Here is a 21866-nt window from a genome sequence, read left to right on the forward strand (position 1 = left end):
TTACCAATTAACAAGTTTGCTACTTGTTTTTGTTTAAATTTCAAAGGAAAAATAAAACTTAACCTCCATTTATTAATTTTTAGGAATATGTTACTCACACAATCACATACTGTCAGATTTCAATCAGCTTCACAACTCCAAAAAAAAAAAAAAATAATAAAATAAAATAAAATAAATAAAACCCTCATTCTTTTATAAATGTCTAATAAAGTAAAAATTTATTCAACTTTATTTTGATGTTTTTTTTTAAATTTAATTTTTCATACTTAAAACATTTTTTATAATTTTATTTGCTTTTTCCCCCATTAAGTTTCTAACAATTGTTTACTTATGTTCCTGTTTTTTTACCTTAGTCTTTGTGTGTGTGTGTGTGTGTGTGTGTGTGTGTGTGTGTGTGTGTGTGTGTGTGTGTGTTGGGGAAGTATACATGTTTATTGGTATACAGAGGCAAAATTAAAATAGATATGATTATCAAATACCACACTCACGGTAATGAGAAAATGCTTGATGGAATGTTGTCACTGGGTTTGGAAATGGACGTTCATCATCTTCTACCAAACTACTTACTGATATATTATTATTATCCTTCCTGAAATAAGAGAAACAGTTAATTGCTGAAATGTTATTTTTAAAATATATTCCAATTATAATAAGCAAACTTTTTTAAAAAATGAATTCATACCTAAACGTTTCCACTTCACTAAAAGACATGTTTGCAACTGCAGGATCTTCATGATAAAAATATTTCTTCACTGGTGGTAACTCTATACATAAAAAAATAATAATAAATAAATAAATATATAAACACACACATATACACACTTTTTTTATATTATATGAATTATATACAGTAGGGCCCACTCATACGGCAGGTTAGGTTTCAGCCTTGTTTCACCAGAACCCTCTACAGCATGGAATTAACACCTCTCCCTCCATATGGCAGTTGTTTCTGTCTCTGAAAATTGTAATTCTTTCAATTAAGTTAATATTAACTAGGGGACTTCGCCTGCGTCTTTTAATAAAATACTTACAGAAGCTTTCAACACTGTCTCTTTCTCAGCTATGAATACATAAACATGTTACTGTAATAAAAATATAAATGTAAGAGGCATAATAAAATTTCAGTGTAAAGACACCATAGTTTCATAAAAATGAACTACATTCGTAGTGTAAAGGCATCAATTAAATTGTATCTCATATTGTGTACTACACTACCTGTATTGCACTACCTAGAATAAGTAATGCTTCACTAATAGAGAAGAGTATTGTTACTTATTCTCAGTGGGCACCGTTTCAAGGCTGGTTGGCCTGTCATCAGTGAGTGGACAGGTATCCTGGTGTTGCAATCATGCCAACCCAGTTGTGAAGTGATTCCACAATATGAGAGATGGATTCTGTAGTAGTAGTAGTAATAGTGGCATGTGATGCAAGAAAACAAGTGTATGAGTTTATGCAGCATCGACCAAAAAAAAAAAAAAAAAAAAAAATACACAATTCCCTCTAAATGTTTGTCCAGTTCCTCCTTAAATTTATTTAACCCATCAACTTCCACAATGACAGATGGAAGTTTGTTCCAGAAATTAACCACCCGCTGGCTAAAGGCAAATTTCCACACATCTGTTCTACAGCTGTCTTTCCTCAGTTTGAATTTATGCCCCCTTAGGTTCGTAATGTGAACAAGTGGAAGAATCCCATCAGAATTCAGCATGCTCAACCCATTCAAGGTCTTATACACCTCAATCAGATCACCTTGCAAGTGCCTGGTCTCCAGCTGCTGCAATTTGCAAAACTTAAGCCTCTCTTGGTAAGAGGATCCCTTCATTCTCCTCACCAATCTTGTTGCCCTTCTCTGTACAAGTTCAAGCAAATCTACATCCTTCCTAAAATGAAGCCTCCAGACCTGTACGCAGTATTCAAGGCTTGGCCTGACCATTGCCTTATACAGAGGGACAATCACCTCCTTTTCTCTGCTAGCAAAATTCCTGTATATCATTGACAAAACCCCATGTTTTTTTTTTTTTTTTTTTTTTTTTTGTAGTTGTTGGCGCATAGGCTTCTGTGGCCATAATGGACTTCCCAAGGTTTTTGCAGTTCTTTGATTCAAGCCCGAGGCGGGAATCGAACCCGCAACCTTTGGGTTGCCAGGCAGGCACTTTACCCACCCGGCTAGCCTGGTCGGCACAAAACCCCAATGACCTGCCCTGACAGCGTGTCTGCATTGCTCAGAAAACTTCATATCCTGTACATTATAAGTTCATTATTAATATATATTTTAAAAATAAATTCGTTTTAACAGACTTTTGGCAATAGCAGACACCCCTTCCCCCAATTAGTCCGTTAAATCGAGGGCCTATTGTATTGTTATGCAGGTTGCTACGTTCAGTTTAGTGCCGGGTTTTGCATTCACTTGCAGGTGAAATCGTGCAAGAGCAAACGCAAAAATCGCATTGAACTCTCATTGTTCCCTAATATATCAGTCCCGTTGGAGCAAATTCACATTGCGAAAATACATTTTATAGCAGAACTGACCATAATCCGTAAACATGACAATATTATTGCTGATATGAAAAACTTTTAATGGTGTGGATAGATGATCAAATTAGTCAGCATGTTCCCTTAAGTCAAGCAATCATCCGGAATAAGTCCTTTGGTGACATGAAAGCCAGAAGAGGGGAGGCAGCTAAGGATGCTCAAATCCTTAAATCCTTCAAGGGGAAGCAGCCAGTGCATACCACCACTTTGCTTATTGGAGGCTTGAAGTGGTGAAACCCATGTTTAGTCTCTAGAGTAGTTTCCGGCATCCTTCTTCCCCCATACTTCTCCTTCAACCCATGCACGGTACTAAAGGTTTTGATACCTTTCGTGTTTGGGGTTTTCATATAAAAAAAAAAAAAAAAAAAAAAAAAAAAAGCTGCAGCTAATTTTCCTGACGAGCTAGTCAAGATCATTGATGAGGGAGATTATTCTGAAATTCAGATTTTTAATGTTGATGAAACTGGCCTCTACTGGAAAAAAATGCCTTCAAGAACATTTATAGTAAAAGGAAGAGAAGTCAGTGCTGGGATTTAAAGTAGCAAAAGTGGTCCTAACCCAAATGTTCAGGTAATTTCCTCCCTGCAAATACATTTCACTGCTTCAAACCAATGGACCAAGATGTTTCTACATTTAAATCATATTACCTAAGGAGAACATTTGCTAAGGCTGTAGCTGTAATAGACAGTGAATCTGAAAGTATGCCTAGGGCAAATGTAGTAAAATAATTCTGGAAAGACTCCATGATCTTGGATGGCATCAAGACTATTATGGATGCATGGGATGAAGTGAAAGTCTACACTGTGTTTAGAAGAAGTTGTGTCCCCAGTTTACTACTGATTTTGAAAATCACATTGAAGAGGCTACTATAAATACTGTAGACATGGCAAGGCAGTTAGAGCTAGAAGTGGAGCCTGAAGAAGTTACTGAGCTACTTGGGTCACATTCACTGCCCCTAAGTAATGAAGATCTTCTAGAACTTGAGCTTAGGAGGAATGAAGAGGATTCTCATCCTGAGGATGTATTGAATCCCATTCATAAAGAACTAATATGAAAGAAACTTTCAAAAGCATTCAGGCTTTTAGAAGGTGCTATGTCCATTTTCAAAAAGCAGATCCCAATTATGAAAGAAGTTCCAAAAAATGCTGATATTTTAGATCAATATGCCTGTTATAGAGAAATCTATAGAGAAAAGAAAAGAGCCACAAATCAAACTTCATTGGATTCCTACTTTCATAAAAGACCAGCATCCTCTCAAATCTTAGATCAGCCTTCAACGTCAACTGAAAGTCCTTCTTGGGCATCAACTAGGCCTACAAAGTTCCATCCTAATCACCTGCAAGGAAGCATTTGCTGTAGATGAAGAAGATCCAGATATAGAATTAGTACCATCCCCTTCAGATTTGCTTCAATAAATTTATACTGCTCAGTAGGGCATACAGACAAAATGAATGTATTGAGGTCATGCAAGAGCAGCAGGTTTTTATCATTTATTTTGTCAAAAGTAAGGTTTTAAAATGATTAATCCCTCTAATTGTATCTGCAACCTCCTTTTTAAATTTTCCTATTTTTTATTTTTATTAATTTGTTTATGCCTTTAATGCTGCCAAACAGTGTTTACACTGTTTGGCAGCCTGTATGCAAATGCAGAGTGTATGGACTTTCTTTCAGAATTTTGTAAGTTGTCGCATTAATATTTAATTGCAGTGTTAATGGTAAGTGCTATGCTTAATTTTTTGCAACTTTCGAGCATCACACGCATCTCTGAATGAAAAAAGGTAGTCATCCACTTTAAGACAGAGGCTTGGAACCTAACCTGTCATAACTGCAGGGTATGCCTGTATATCAAAAACTTATTGCTGTATATATCTACAGTTTGGCTGACTTCTTCCATGTTCAACCACCAAAATTGAAAGGAAAAACGATGATAAAGGGTTCTCTGTTTCTGTAAAGATCAATATGCAAAATAATATACAAGATAGAAAGAAAAGGGTGCTAAAACTTTGCAATGGAGAAAAAATGATAGTAAAAGAAGAATATAGTTTCTTGCTAAGTTTTTGTAAAACTAATGGCTCGGGAAAAATTAAAAGAATATAGGAAAGTAAAAGGTAAGGGGAATATAGAAAAATGGGATGGCTCAGGCAGTTAGGAGATGCAAATCCCATTCCTACAGAAAGGACCTTGAATGTTCATTCAAGGTCCTTTCTATAGGAATGGGACTAATCCAACCGACTGACTTGGGCGATATCGCCCCCTGGGGGGCGTTTGAATTATCCACGGGGGCATTAGGCATGAAAGGGGGCGGATGGAGTACCATCAATGATTGGCCGTTACAAGGGTTTTATGGCTTATTTAAAAAATGCTGTGCCAAATATTATTACTGTTCATTACTGCACAATTCTCTACAAACTGTTATTACTGCTATAAACAAAATTAAAGCACATTCTTTGAATGATCGTATATTTCGAAAGCTTTGTGATCAAAACAGTGAAGATCTGAACAATTTCTACTTCACTCCGAGGTTTGATGGGTCAAAAGGCAACTGTCTCAACAGATTTTATGAACTCTTTGATACTATTGTCGAGTTTTTTGAAGATAGGTACAATGACCTTAGTAATGACCTCAAGAAAATGAAAACTGATATTGCTTATCTTGCAGATTTATTTACTAGATTCAACTCAATGAACTTACATTTACAGGGACAAGATGTAACTCTTATTAAGACAAAAACTCAAATTTCAACATTTATTTCAAAATTAAAGCTTTTTATGTGCAACGTAGGACAACGTGAATTGTATCAATTTCCAAATCTGTTGGAAACAGAGAAAAAAGAAAAAAATAGCTGATGAAACTCTACTAACTTTTTGTAATCATCTAGAAATGTTGCACAGAGATATGCAGGAAAGGTTCGAAGATCTCCTTAATTTGAAAATTCCAGATTGGGTTATAAATCCTTTTTTAAATAATGACGATGGTTAACGTTTTGTAGAAGAAGAATTGATTGAATTACAAAATGAAGTTTAACTGAACCCAAAATTTCAAAATTCATATCAGGAATTTTTGTTACAAAAGAAAATCCATGACCATTATCCTGCATTGTGGGGAATTGTGAAAAAATTACTTATTTCTTTTCCAACATCATATCTAGTCGAAACCGGTTTCAGTGCTGTATCTCAATTGCTGACAAAACAAAGAAATTGTCTGGATGTTGTTAAACGTGGCGATTTACGACTTCTACTTACAGATATTAAACCTAATATTGATAAGCTAATAAATCTCCACCAAGCTCATCCATCGCATTAAATATTAAAATATAATTAACTATTTCCATTAATATCATGACTTAATTTAAGTGACTATAACTGACTTTATTTATGTAGTTGTAATATTTTATGAAGAAGGAATAAAGTGCAGTAAATAGTTTTCTTTATAATTCACACACATACATGCAGGGCTGCATTTCCGTTTTTGGAGGCAAACAGACAAATATTCATTTCAGTTATTTAGCTTCACTTTATATTGGTGGGCTAAAAAAAAGCCCCTCTCCAGGGCTTTTTTTTAGGGGGCAGTGATCCAAAAAAGTTTGAGCACTGATGTAGACACTGTGGTGGATCATCTCCTGTGAGTAAATAGAGGTGGGTCAGATGGGGTATGACCTATTCTTGCTCTTGAAAGGACTACTTCTTCTTGTCTCAATGAATGAACACTGGAGCACCAAATTTTCAGATCCTGTTTAAACTGAAAAGGTTTATTATTAGTCTGCAAGTGCCAGAGTGTTGTCCATTCTGACAGGCATGCAGCCTGAATGGTTAGTGCAGTCTGATACCAGAACAGGGATATTGGTTAAATCTAAGATAGATTTTTTTGCAGCTTTATCAGCCAGTTCATTGCCCAAAATACCAGAATGTGCTGGAATCCAACAGATGTTTGTTTGTTTGTTTGTTTGAATTTTTTGGCGCATTAGCAAAAAAGGCTACAATGCACCAAGGCCAGGGGAATCCAACAGAAGGTGACCAGTTGATGGTGTTTTTCAATTTGTATCAAAAAGCTTCTAATTTCATCTAGAAAAGGGTGAACTTTAGCTGATGAATAAGATAATGCCATGATTGAGCTGAGGGAATCAGTGTAAATAACAGATTTTAATGAACAGGCAGAACGCAAATTTTCTAAAGCTAGTTTGATTGCATATAATTCAGCTGAGAAGATACTGAATTCAGATGGAAGGGTTGCTGAAATAATAATATTTGAAAACACTGCTGCTGCTCCAACATTTGCATTAGCTTTAGAGCCATCTGTATAAATTGGGGAAAAATCAATATATCTTTGAATGTGACCTGCATGAAGTTCTGACACTTGATGCTTTAAAATATTCTTTCCCCATTGACAGGTGTCACAGGTTGGTACAGGAGGAAGAGCCCATGGTGGTTAAGAGTAAGTTGCTATCTGTTGTACGAAATGGATGGAGACATTCCAAACCAGCAACAGTTCAAGGCGAAGACCAGCTGGTTTTACTATGGTAGGTTTATTTCTGTAGAAGTTTTCTAAAGGTGGGTTTGAAAAGGTATGACTGAACGGGATGCGAGGCACAACTTTGTATTTTAACAGCATACTTTAGTAATGCTGTTTTCCTACGTAACATCAGTGGGGGTTCGTGAACATCAATGTAAAGACTGTGTGGGTGATGTTCTGAAAGCACCAAATGCAATCCTCAAAGAACTGTGTTGAATGGGATCAAGCCAACGTAATGCATTCATTCTGGCAGAATCACAGATGGGAGCTCCACAGTCAAGGCGGATCTGATTAATGTCTTGTATAGCCGAAGCAGAGAGGTACAATCTACACCCCATATTTGGGCAGATAAAGCTCTGAGTATGTTTAACTTTTTTTTTTTAGACAATACGTATATACATTTTTAATATGGTCTATAAAATTTAACTTGTTGTCAAAGATTAATCCCAGAAATCTGATGTTATTAGTGACCGGGATGGAGACATTAGAAATTTGAAGTTCAGGATCCGGACGAAGTTTGCGTTGCCTACAAAAATGGATTAAAACTATTTTCTGCTGTGAGTTGATAGCCCTTGAGGCTGGTCCACTGCTGTATTTTATTAAGTGATATTTGAAGCTACCATTCAATAGATCTCATTTTGGGAATGGCAGGAGATGGAAAGGTCATCTGCAAAAATTTAAGTCTCAACTGTATTTGGAAGCTGTCTGGTGATGGAATGTATTCTTAGAGCAAACAGAGTGGCACTCAGTGCTGATTCCTGTGGAACACCTTTTTGCATGAACGTTGCAGAGAGGGCATGTTGGTATTGAACATGAAACGATCTAGTATGTAGGAAGTTCTGAACAAATATAGGAAGGTTGCCCCGCAGATCAAGAGAGTAAAGATCACTAAGTATGCCATGCTGCCAGGTGGTATCAAAAGCCTTCTCTATATCTATTGAAACCATTACAAGATGTTCACATTTAACAAAGGCATTTCGAATGACAAATTCAGCCTTGACCATAAGATCTAAGCATGACCTATTTTCACGAAAACCATATTGACTATGGCTCAGATGTCCCGACTCAATGATTCAGACGAGTCTTCTGTGGACAATTATTTCTAGGATTTTGCTCAGGTAACTTGAGAGATATCAGTCTATAGCTATGGGGGTTGGTTGGATCTTTAGGAATGCCAAAACAGTAAAGTGATGCCAAGAAGCTGGAAAAACATTTTCCAAAAATATAAGATTGTAAAAAACCAGGAGTAGGTGCAAAGCTAAATCCCATCTGGCCTGGCAACAGCACTGTGGGCTGTTCTAATGGCATGCAAAAGTTCAGAGTATTGCAGAGGTTTGTTATATGGAAGAAGGAGGGGCAGTTAATGAAAGTTAATGGAGGGGCAGTTTGAAAGTTAATGGAGGGGCAGTTTGAAAGTTAATGGAGGGGCAGTTTGAAAGTTAATGGTATGCTTTTCTCTAGTGTTTTTAATTTGTTGGAATGATGTAAAATAGGCTGATGCTGCTAAGATTTCAGCAAAAGTATTGCCCAAAGCATTAGCAATATCTAAGGGACTGGATAGGTCTTGCCCTTTCCAGGAGAGGATTAGAGAAGGTATGGTAAGAAACTTACCAGATAACTGTCTAATTTTTTCTATATAATTTTGGGATCAGTGTTTCTGTTAAAGGTCAATGCAAAATGGGTTCAGGATTTTTTTCTTGGCTTGCCTTTGTATCAAAGGTACTTTTGCCCTTAGCTTCTTATAATTAATGAGGTTGGTTGTGGTTGGACAGTGCCGAAATAAATTTCAGGCTTTAATTTTTGCTTTCTTCACTTTTGTGCATTCCTCATTCCACCAGTAATTATAATGCTTGCAACCAGGGATTTGATAATGGTATTGTGTCCTTGGCCACTTTTATGAGATGTGACGATGTAATCTGTTACATTATCATTATCAATATTCTGGAGCTGGATTTTTTTCTCATCAAGAGACTGATGATCAAAATTTTGCCCAGTTTGCACGAACAAATTTCCATTTTCTGCAGTTTGTTTGAAGGAGTCTTTGATATTAAAAAATTGCATATAATTGGAAAGTGGTCACTGCCCATAGGATCATTTAAAATGAACCACTATGGTCGGGACCAGTACTGGAGAACAACTTGAGTGATCTATTGTTGAGGTGCATCCAGCTGGGAGCTGTATGTGAGCGTGTACACCAGTATTGAGTATGGTGAGACTGTGTTTTGTGACTCTAGAAAGCTTTCAATGAGTCGACCACATTTGTCTAGTTTAGGATCGCTCCATAAGGGGTAGAGCCGTTTAAAATCTCCTAATATATAGAGAGGTGGAGGTACCTGTATGAAGAGATCTTCAAGATCTTTTAAAAAGAGTAAGAATAGTTTGGTGGCAGGTAAATTGAGACAAGTGTTATTGAATATGGAGAGTTATATGAACAGCAACAGCTTCTATTTCAGTTTGAAGTGGAATATGTTTAGTTGGGATCTTTGAATTTATGAGGATTGCTACACCATCATGGGCAGCATTTGCTGTGTTACGATCTTTTCGATAAAGGCAATAGTTCTTTATCAAAGGATAAATTTGAGAGGTTAGGTAAGTTTCCTGAAGACAAAGGGCAGCTGGAGAATATCAGTTAATTAGATCATGGATATCATCAGTGTCGCAACGAAAGCCTCTAAAACACAAGGCATTATTTGTGTTTAATTGATGGAGCTGTATTTGACTGCTCTTTGAAGGTTACTGGCTTATGATGTTCCAATTTTGATTTATCTTTTTTGGAGCAAGCTGGCTGACCAGTGTCCATTTCTTCTTCTGCATAGATTTCTAGAAGGGATCTTCCTGTATGAATGTGCCATCTGTGTCCAAGGTTGTGCCCTGAATATTTTTCATTACATTTGCACTATGAGATATGGTATCTATCACTGGAGTAGGAGATTCCACTGGTATTGTCAGAGGAGTATTATTTACCTGGTCAGAGAACTTGGATGTTGCTCATGTATACTTGGTTGTTGCTCAGAAAGAACATTTCTAGCACAATCAGAAATTGATTTGTTAGTGGGAACTGTCACAGTTTGTGTGGAGACTGTTTGATACTTTTTTACAGCATTGGCATAGGTTATATTTTTGGTTATAGTAGGTGCAATTAGTTTTCTCACTTCTTGGCAACTGATTTTGTTCTCAACCTTATAATTTACTATTTTTTTCTGTTTTCCACTTTTCACATGTCTTAGAATATGCAGGATTGGTCACCTTTACAATTTGGGCAGGTCATTTTTGTAGCTGTATAGTCACTTTGTATGTGATCTATGGACCCACAATTGGAGTAGACAGAAATCCTCTGCATACAGTATGTGAGTGGCCGTACTTTTAACATTTATAACATCTCAAAGGGTTTGGAATGTAGGGGCAGATGTGGCAAAGTAAATAACTTGCTTTTACAGAGGAAGGTAAGTTGGGTGTATTGAAGGTGAGAATAATATTTCTGGTATGTGTAAGTTGATTATCTTTTTTAATCATTATTCGTCTTGCTTCAATTACATGTTGTCCCTGCAGTTCTTGAGTTATTTATTCCTCGGTGACATTTAATAGGTCCCAACTGGATATCAACCTTAGATGAATTTAGGGTTGCATGAGGAAATATTTTTACTGGAATGTCAGCAAAGCTTGAGAGTTATAACAGCTTCTTGGAATGTCTGTGGTTCCTACTAGCAAGTCTCCTGATTGCAGTCTCTTAACTACCTTAGGAGATCCTGCAATACCCTCCAGATGTTTTTGAATGACAAAGGGAGACAATTTACTCATAGGCTGACTAGTAAGAACGATGGGCATGGTTCCTCCATCCAATCAGTCTTTTGTCTCTTTAGATTATCATTCTCAATATCCTGATGGTCTGTGTTTGCCTCCTTTTAGCCCTTGGTAGGAGGACTTATCTACCAAGGCTTCCAGCCCCGCACAGGGAAGCAGGAGTAGTGCCGCTGGGAGGCCAAGCAGTTAAAGTGTTAGATGGTTAGTGACTTAGAAATACGGACAAAGAAAGAAAGGTGGGTTTCCTTTCTGTGTTCTTACTTTTGGCTTTTCAAGTCTAAAAAATAACTTTAATAGCCTTTGAAGAGCACTCTATAAATCGCAGAAATATTGCTTGCCCTCAAAATACGCTTGGCACCTGGGCCTTTTTTTTTTTTTTTTTTTTGTGCAATTCTGTTGATTGACTCTCAATTACCACATTGGGGTTGTGCAATGCACAGCAATATACTTCACTATTTCGATTTGCATATTTTTTCATGGGGTGTGGGTGTGTGTGTGTGTGTGCGCGCACGTGCATTAATTATAGAACAAAAGAAATTATACCATAATTTCTTTTGTTCTATAATTTGCATGTCTACTTTTTTCTATATTTCGTTTCCCTATTACTCATCACACAAACTGGAAATCTTTTCCGAAATATATCTTTACAAATTTAACAAAGTAAACTGTTTATAACCTTTTCAAAATTACAATCTAAATTACAGATAGGCAAAATCATAGCAATATTTCAGATGATGATGATGTTGCTGACAATTCCTGAAAAGTTTCTCCTAGTAGGTTTGCAGTTTTTTGTGGCTCAGTTATATCATGGATCTTTCCAGCTCATTATCGGCTTAGGGGCTGTTGAATAGTTGCCTGAGATTTGTCTAATTTTATTCCAGATGATTTTAGTGTCTGTATTTCTATTAATATTGCTAGCAAAAGATATCCAGCTCTTTATGAGATTTGCAATATATATGATATGTTTTTACTCTGGCTTTATATTTTATTTGTGATACTGATTTGGTACTGCAATATTTGCCTGCAGAGATTATTTGCTCATCTAAAGAAGCAGCACATTGTTATTTTTCCCAGTTTGCTTTGAAAAATTTCCATTCCCCCCCCCCATCTTGTTGTTGTTATTTGGTTTTTAGGAGCATTAGCAACTAAGGCCATATTGCTCCGGGAATATGCGGTGGTCATTCCTTGACCTTTCCGCATCCTCCGTATTTGGTGGTGACGGGCTCGAACCCCGGTCTAATCAAGAAGCGTATGTGCTACGCACTGCTGCTCCTTCCCACCTGGCTGCGGAGGCGCCTCCCCCCATCTTAAAGATTGCAGTACATCATTTGTTAATAGGTGACAAACAACTGGGTAATGATCACTTTTATAAGGTTCATTTGAAACATACCAGTCAAGAACACGAAAGAGCCAGAAAACAGACGGTGAGATCAATTGCAGAAGTAGTCCCTGGAGGTAAATGGACATGGGTGTGAATACCTATGTTTAAGAGTGTTAGGTTCCTTCCCTTTTCAATGACTCGCTTAGCTCTGTTACTGCTTTGCAGAATGCAAATATCAAAAGACACCCAATCCTACATGTCCAATTTTCGGTATCAAAGCTATTACAAAGAAATTGCAATATCAGATTATGTTGGATCCCAGGCCACACAGGAATAACTGGAAACCAAAGTGTAGACAAAGCAGCAAAAGAAGCTTCCACCTCTAATTTGCCTTTTACACAATACCATATACAGATTACAAGTCCTTAATCGACCAAAGCGGTAAACAACACTGGCTAGATTAGACTAACAACAAACTTCATCTAATTAAAGAAACACTTCGACCATAGCCTACTAGCTTCCGATTGAATAGACAGGAAGAAGCGACCCTTGCTCGATTGCAAATCAGGCATACACATATGACTCACTCCTACCTACTCAGAGGTGAAGAAAATGTCAAAACTGTCAAGTTCCACTAACTATACATCACTTGGTGAAATGTCCAAAATTTCACAGAGAACGACTAAAAGCCTTTCAAACAATAATGAATGCGCAAAACAACTTAATGCTTAAAACAATTTTAGATAACCAGCCAAATATTACTGATGTTTTCTTCTTCCTTAAGTTAACTGGATACTTCCAAAACATATAAAATTAATAGTATACCATTTATAGAGAAGCTACATGAATAAAAAGCAGAATCTTGGCTTTATTCTAAACCCCAAAATTAATTAATGCTGATAGACGAAACTCTCCTACCCAGGCTAAGCACATTATAGCCAAAGCTGCTCTTGTACCAATAGCTCTTAAACAACAACAAAGCCTATTGTGATCACTGTGCGACTCAGCTAAAGTGATAAACAATAACTGATGGAACAAGAATGAAGCTGTTCAGCATTGTTTACTGATATAGAGCAGAAATGTGTACATTAAAACATAAAAATCAAGCAATATAAATTACTTGGCGTCCACTATTTCTTCGAAAAAGTCATCAATAAAAATAAAACTGTCACGGTGTTTCTCGAAATTCATTGAAAACAAATAAAGAAAATATTCAAATCAAGAATTAGAAAGGGGTTGATGCTCTACTGTAAAACAGCCAGGTTGGTAGGAGCAGAGATACCGTACTTCCTTTCACAGAGTATTGACACTGACAATCATGTGAACTGTACAAAGCAAAATCAGTAACTAGGCACACAATGTGTTGGAATTCAAGAACAAATTGGAATGTTACATAATCACTTCCACTGCACATGCATAAACCAAGATAATGCAAAAAAACGAGAACATAAACTGAAGCCTGTTTATAATAAGTAGGGGACTTCGTAAAAGTGATAACATTATCAACGATTACTGTAAGTGGCGTGCACTGAATTAACAGTATCAGAAAAATTTCCATTCCCCCCCCATCTTAAAGATTGCAGTACATCATTTGTTAATAGGTGACAAACAACTGGGTAATGATCACTTTTATAAGGTTCATTTGAAACATACCAGTCAAGAACACGAAAGAGCCAGAAAACAGACGGTGAGATCAATTGCAGAAGTAGTCCCTGGAGGTAAATGGACATGGGTGTGAATACCTATGTTTAAGAGTGTTAGGTTCCTTCTATCTAGAAGTTTTTCAAACATCAGTCCTATTTTGTCTATATGAAGAGAACCCCAAATGATATGATGCCCCTTAAAGTCACCCATCAAATAGAATGGAAAGAGTAATTGGTTAACTAAATCCTCAAAGATTTGCAAGGCATATGTATGGTTAGGTGGAACATAGAGTGAAACTATTGTAAAGGTAATTCCAATCATGGTGAGTGGTGCAACTGCTTCAAAGGGTGTTTGCAGTTAAATATGCTTGGAAGGAATATTGGTGTTGACCAAAATGGAGACTCCTCCATAAGCAGTCATCTTCTTGCTCCTTTTCACCAATTTCCACAGTATTAATATATATTTTTTTTTTTTGTCCACAGGATTTGCACTGATTATTGGTGTTGGATCTTCTGCATCTGGTGAGATTATAATGGTGGTTATTAATTTCCTGGTCAACTTTTGGTTTCATTTGTGAGTGGGGGGAGCCAGAGGGGGAATTAATACTTCACAATTACAAATATTTATAATATGGTGCCCATCAAAGTGGTTAAATATAGAATAAACATTCAAATTTAGCAATTAAGTAAAGAACAGTCATATTTCAACAAAGTTGAAATACAGCCAGGCCTCAGATAATGCGAGTTCGATTGATGCATTTTTCAGTTACCACTATTTGAGAAAAAATATACCACTTTTCACTTTACACGATGCAAATTTCCAGTTAACGTGATTTTTTTTTTTTATGCAATAGTTGAAAAAGATTTGAATCACACGTTAAGCCCGGACAGGCAATAAACAAACGTTTGCCTGCTGCCTGCCTCAGTGTGTTCCATCAACCATCGGAAGAAGACGTGTTACTTGTTTGTCTCCCACTAATAAAGTCAATTGCAAACTTGCATTTAAAAATTCAAATTTTTAAATGAGCCAGATGAAAATGTTACCGCAAAGGATATAACAGCAAAAGAACTAGATGAAATCTTTCATATCGCAGCAAACCTCAAACCTTTTGCTTGAGGTTCTCTGTGATATTTATTTCACCAGGGCCCAGAGAAGATTGTTGTCGGCTATCGGAAATTGACTGATGAAAAGAGAGAGCCAACACTGTTCAAATATTTCCGCAACAGTCATTTTTTCATTGTGTATTTTATGTCAGAGGTTACCAAACTTTCTCAGCTCACGCCGCCCTTAGTGTCCCAGTAATTTTTTCACGGAGCACCCAGACTAAAAGAAATACCTAACAGTTCTGTTTAGTATTTAGGTCCAAACAACTTAATAAGAAATGTTGAAACTGTGAACTACCTCGAGCTAGTAGTTCACAAGTTGTCCGACAGATAGAGTTTCGCTGTGTTTCCCTTGAAAATTTAAAATATTCCGCGGCCCACAGTTTGGGAACTGCTGTTTTATGCAATACACATTTAATTCCATAATTATTTTCATTATCTTTTACATTGTATACAGTTAAAAAGGTATTTTTAAAATTCTTTATGGACATTCCAGAAGGTCAAGACCCAATTATAATTTTTCCTATTGATTATTATATTCAATTAACTTGTTTCCGTTTTGTGCAATGCGTTCGTGGGACGAATTAATTGTGTTAATCGAGGCCAGCCTGTACTTTGATTTAAAAAAAAAAAAAACACTTCAATCATTGCATTAAATTTTTGTCTTGCTGTGTGAGGGGGAAGTGTCATGTTTCCTCCAGTAATAGTAATAGGCTTGGAGTTTTGCTTACTTTAAAAATGTTATCTTGATCTGCAGGTCAACCTAAAATTAGCAGTATGCAGTATCATTTTTAATCATCAGCTAGCTATCAGACACTGTGTGGCCCCATAAAATCCAAATGAGAAGCCAAGTGGCATGTAGAAAAAAAAATTAGATTAAAAACACAATGGACGTTATGTGAATATTAAATTCCTATTATTAGGATGTACAGCCAGATTTAAATAGTACACAAACAGCTTAAATTTCAATGCAAGTGTTGAAATAGTATCTGTTTTTCTGTTTTGGGGAAGCTATGTTCCCTCCAGCGACAGCAACAGGAGTGAGCTTCTGCTTGCTTCAGAATTGACATATGGATAACAAATGTCATTTGTAACCTTTCATTATGAGAACTCTTTTCAAATTATTGATGACATGAAGGGTGAATAAAGCAAACAACAGGTATTAGCTACATTCACAGACACTGATGTGGTCTCAATGTGCTTCAATGTTATTCTGTGGTTTTGCATGATCAGGTCATGTATGAATGGCATCCATATTTGCAGGTGTCAACATGGTAAGAGGTCTCCCACTGTGGGCTGCATATTCAACAGTCTTACCCACAATTAAATTCTGCAACCCAGTTTTTAACTGTGGCACATGGAGGACAAGATTCCCTAATGTTTGCTGCATGTTTTCATGAATTTATTTCAGCAACATTCCCTTTAAATGACAGTACTCAATGATTTCAAAGTGCTTGATTCTCTCAACAGTCACCAACTTCATTCACCTTCCACACTTCAATGGCCTCTGTAAAGGAGAAGATATAATTACAAAGAGAGATTTTCTGTGAACACAAGAAGAGTCACAGCACAGATTGGCAATATTTTCCTTCAAGAAAACCTTTACAATCTATATTGGGATAAAAACTTTTCAAGCCCACCCTCCCCCTGTAATTTACAAAGGCGTAAACAGGCAAACAAATGAAAAAATTAACAAAATCCAGTGAATATTTGCCCTTATTCCATAAATATCAAGTGGTGGAGAAAATGCACGTCTACTGAGTGGTCAAAAGAAATACTAAAATCTGAAAATTTATAAATACAGCAGACTCTTGATTTACCAGGACACCTCAAAACTTCAAATTAAAAAAAAAAAAAAAAACAAAAAAGAGAAGAAATGCTTAGTTTATTTTAGTACGTTGCAGTGATTCTTGTGTTCCGTTGCACCGCAAAAAGACAAAGTTCAATTCGTTATTTATGTCAGGGATGTCAATTTTTTTTATAGTAAATATTTTTTTTATCTAGAAATCGCGAAAATGATGGGTAAATGGAAAAGGCTTGCGCTTTCAGTTAAACAAAAACTGAATAAGTGACAGCGGTACTAGTAAATCTATCAAGAAAAGGAAAGCAATCGAGTTGTATCAGAAAATTAAAATAAGATGTATGAAAATGGCCAAACATTAACAAGTATCGTGCAGAATTCAGATTTGTCAGTGGCGATGGTGAACACAATAATAAAGGAGAAAGACAGAATACCAGAAGTGGTGAAGGAATTGGCACCCAATGAAGGCAAATATAATAACCAAGGCTACGAAACACACATCTATTTTTACAGTACTAACATGCATTTTTTTCTTCCTTTTATGTGCCACTCTGGATACTTCACCGCTGTACTCAGATAAAGTTTTTAATTGAGCTAATTAAAAATATATAACTATTTTCCTTCATCCTTCTGAGGATATTATGTGGTTTTTGTAATTTTGGCATATCAGGGATATAGTAGCAATATTTTATTAAGCATTCCTGAGTTACGTAAAACTCAACTTACATAAGTCCTGGAATGTATCTCTTACGTATGTCAGGGACTTGCTGTATTTTTGGATTAACCAGGAAATTGATTTCTTATAATCAATATCTTATAATAAGTAATTAAAAACACTTACTACTCCACCTTTCTTCCAGTTCTTGCTTACTCTGTAATATAAGAGCACTCCAGTTAACAGGTTCACGATTGGCACGCTCTTCCTCGTACCTTTTTCTATCATTCTCATCTGGTTCATACCACACATTTGAAGAATCATTATTTCTGGAAGACTGGAACTCATTATTTCTAGAAGGTCGGAAGTCATTATTTCTCTGAGAATACGGCCCACTATTTCTGGGAGGAGGTGCATATCCTGAAAACAATAATATCATTAATTAAATTAAAATTTGCAAAAAAAAAAAAAAAAAAAAAGCATAATTGACTATATCATTATAGAAAATGATCCTAAACAACAACTAGTTGAGAAGATACAAGAATATAATAGAGGATTTGAGATTTAAGGTGATCAATCTTATAATTGAGAACTAAAAAAAAAAAAAAAGGGGGGGGTGTTAAAACAAACAAAAATCAAAATCTCTCAGATTTTCCAATGACCATTAAATATAGAAAATCAAGATGAACTTAATGGAAGGTGCAAAAAGGGGTATGTAAGGAGGAGGACTGCAAAGACAAGAATTTCGGTATGCCATGGTAAACTCAAGAAATTAGAGGCAGACAGAGAAAATAAAAAAAATATTATTCCAATTTCTGCTGAATAAACTCAACAACCAAGACAGAAAAGTACAAGAAGGATTAAAAGGTGTGAAAAAGCCTAAGCAAAAATCTTGGGAAGATTTTGGGAAAGATACAGAAATCATGAAAATGTTTTGGTGTTTAGGTAAAAATGTCAGAACATTCCTAGGGTAATTTCAATAACTGAAAACTTGAATTATATGAATGAAATAATTTAAAAAAAGAGTATTTTGTAAATTTATTTATTATTCAAATTACAGTAATAAAAAAATAGTTTAACAATGAAAAAAAAATTTATTTATTTAAGTAGAAATAGTTTTCTCAAGGGCACTGTAAAGAAAAAGCTTTTTAACTAACCCAATAAGCTACAATGACATGACACTGATGCTCATGAGCTGAATGCAGGGAAAAAAAGAAAAAAAAAAAAAGACTTTAATTGGCCTTAAGGCATTTGATTTGGTTCCACATGAAAGAATAGTATACAAGCTGGAAAAAAAAAAAAATGACTATACCACAAAAAGCAAAGGAATATAATTAATGATTACTTTTTAGAATGGACTAGGGTTAAAGGTGGGGGGGGGGTCCCACAGTGGATCAGTAATTACACCACTCCAGTTTCTAAAAATGTTTAAATTTACAGAATGAGGTGAAGACAGAGTGGCTAATAAGGAGTAGCAAGCAGTGCTCCTTCAGAAAAGCTTAGGCTTCAAGGATGGTCAGAAAAGCACCAAATATATTTTAAGGTGCAAAATGCAAGGTCTTATTACAATTGCAAAATAAAAACCCCCACGATAATTTATATACTTGGAAGGGTTGACTTCAAAATGGTGGAGGGAGGTAAAAAAGACATTTGAAGATTACAATCTAGGCAGACATGAAGTTCCCTCCCTATGCACTGCAGGCAAGGTTTGTGCTGCCCTATTGATGATTTATTGACCAATTGCACAGTTAAGGTGGTTATAACTTCACTATATGGTATATTTTCATTAATTCAATATCAGAATATCTGAAATGCAATGTATTTTGAAAGCGCTACCATTCCCCTACCGATGATATAGGTTGTGAATAGCATGTGTAATTCGAAAAGACTGCTGAAACCCCTACAACAGGCAAACATTGTTATCAGGAAATTTAGTATCGTTATAGTATACAACACCTTTAAATTTTATATTTCTCTTCACTTCCCTAAAAAATATGTGCAAAATCATGGAGAATTACAGTTGTAACTTGCATTACGAATGCACATGTAATCCAATTTGTTTGCAACATGGGGGGGGGGAGAGAAATAAAACACCGATTGCTAACAATAAAAAATGCATGCTTTACTGACACATACTGTGCATCTTCAAGAGTTCAAATGTACATAATCAATTTGAAGAGAATGACAAGAAATGTACTTTTACAGGGAAAAAATAGATTAAAAAATAGAAAAAAAATTAAAGGGAAACAATTCTTGAACAGACTAAAATGAACTATGTATTAATTTGATTTTTATATGAATTATCTGTTATGTACTGGAGCCTCATGTGGAAGATGTGCATTTTGCCACCTCTAATGATAGCTTTATATTTATTTATTTTCTTATTTCATTTTAACTTTTAAAGCCATTATGTAACTATATATATATATATATATATACACACACACACACACACACACACACACAAGTAGTTCTCGACTTTACGAGTTAATTCGTTCCTAGCACACACTCGTAAAGCGGGAATTTATTTCCCATAGACATAAGGTTAAAAATAGGGGTTACGTTCTCAATGATGATATTAGTTAGCTAATTAGTTTATGTTTAAACAATGATTGATTTATCGAAAGAAATGAAAAACACAGCCTGTAAAATCAAGAAAATTATAATAATAGAGAAATTATTTACTACTTACAAATGTTAAATAATGTTTATTCTTGATCATCATTGACTAAATGCACACTCTTTGATCACTTATTATTGGCTTGGCACTCGTTGGTTTGTTGCACGAGTATTTGAAGCATTTCTTCTTAAGAAATGCTTCAAGAGGCGCTTGTTTCCAAGATAATCTTCTATTTTAATTATAAATTTCACGATTGCATGCATAAGCATTTTTTAACGGCATACACAAATTGCAACTAACACAATTCGCGTGGAGTAACAAGTTTACGAAGCTTAAAAAAAGGAATGAAGAGAAGATTCTGATAATTTATGTTTTTTTATACGATTGAAGATTTCAGTAACGGGGAAACACACTTCACCATAATAACGTAAAAAAAAAACACACAATTCTAGCTATCGGTATTTTCGCAAATGCAAGAAGATAGAGTTTACTACTCATTTATAATTGCTTGCAGTAACAGAAAAGCCCAGAAAACTAGGAAGTGCAAATTGTTTTTATGGTAGTGACCTCCAGAAATGTGCTTTAGAAAAATATCAAAGAAGTTCAACATTGATTCTTATAACGGAACATATGATAATGATGAGAGTGTAGTGCATTTTAATGATTTGAACTGGTAACTAATACAATTTACAAACCACACTCACGACCTTTTATATGGCCTTAAGGTCACACTCATGATCTTAAAAATGACATTTTAGAGAGATAAATAGCTTAGTTATACAGCGAAAATTTCAACTTCCCGAGATCTTGAAACAAATTACCAAAAAACAGTGTTATTGGGTTCACATTACGAAATTTTAACGATACTATGGTGTCTCTGGAACTGATTAATATCATAAAGCAGGGTACTGTATTGTATAGCTACGCACGTGGTTTGTAATGCGATATTTATGAATGTTTAACATTCATTTTTTGCAATTAATGTTCATATTTTCGATTTTGTTGATACTTGGGGAAAACAACTCGCAAACCCAGAACTCGTAAAGCGAGAACTGCCTGTACGTACAGGCAGTTCTCGCTTTATGAGTTCGCTTTACGATATTGAATTAAAATGCATACAACTCCCAGACAGAAAGTTACGATCCCTCATCTCTAAAGTGAAAACACCGGTCCCCACCTTACTACAAAGTGGTCTGGTCTATCGCATCTCTGTGATCACTGCCACCTAGTGGTTCCTGTATCTGCAGATTCTTAATGCATGAAAAATCACTACTGATAATCAAATCAAGAGTATTGCTCCCTCTAGTTGCCTCCCGAACATGCTGATTTAGAAAACAATAAATCCACAAAAGCCTTGCTAGTGTGTGAGTGAACGACCCACAAATTCCAGTCAATATCTGGGAAATTACAGAATATACAGAGTTATACAGAGAATATCTTTTTTTATTAGAAATTGTTATCTAATTAGAAAATGAAAAATAATCTACATTTATTTTTAATGTATTTTATTTCAAAAACACTTATTTAAATTAAGTTTACACAATTTTCATGTAAGTATCACAAATTACAAAAAAATCTAATTTTCATTTCCACAGTATAATTAAAAAATTGTCTGATTCTCAAAGAAAACCTCACATTTGTTCAGTGATTTAAAAACATTATCAGGAACATTTTCACAAAACTGTAGACCTGTACAAACCGCTTTAAAAGCGTGAATCATTTCTTCGCGAGTTGGCTTTTCTATGGGTTGTTCTGATGCGTCTTCAGCATCATTGTTAATTTCTTTGTGATCATGGTCGTGTCTAACACTGTTCAGCAGTATTTTATCTTCATTTGGATGTTCTGTTGTAGTCAGATCTTGATCTACACAAACATAACTA

General features: G+C 35.5%; 1 protein-coding gene across 2 annotated transcripts in view; it reads right to left on the bottom strand.

Moving 5' to 3' along the window:
- Positions 1-21866, bottom strand: part of LOC150087421 (putative ATP-dependent RNA helicase DDX43) — a 246754-nt gene that overhangs the window by 134636 nt on the left and 90252 nt on the right. For both annotated transcript variants that reach the window (XM_090372060.1, XM_090372059.1), the window contains exons 5-7: positions 17553-17786; positions 683-764; positions 489-589 (exon numbers count right to left, since the gene is read on the bottom strand). In XM_090372060.1, the coding sequence (XP_090228186.1) occupies positions 489-589; positions 683-764; positions 17553-17786 (417 nt within the window). The remainder of the gene's footprint in view (positions 1-488; positions 590-682; positions 765-17552; positions 17787-21866) is intronic.

Source organism: Mastigoproctus giganteus, chromosome 4 (genome assembly GCF_048544385.1).
Source record: "Mastigoproctus giganteus isolate SK-2022 chromosome 4, ASM4854438v1, whole genome shotgun sequence".
In the NCBI taxonomy this organism is placed as follows: Eukaryota; Metazoa; Arthropoda; class Arachnida; order Uropygi; family Thelyphonidae; genus Mastigoproctus; species Mastigoproctus giganteus.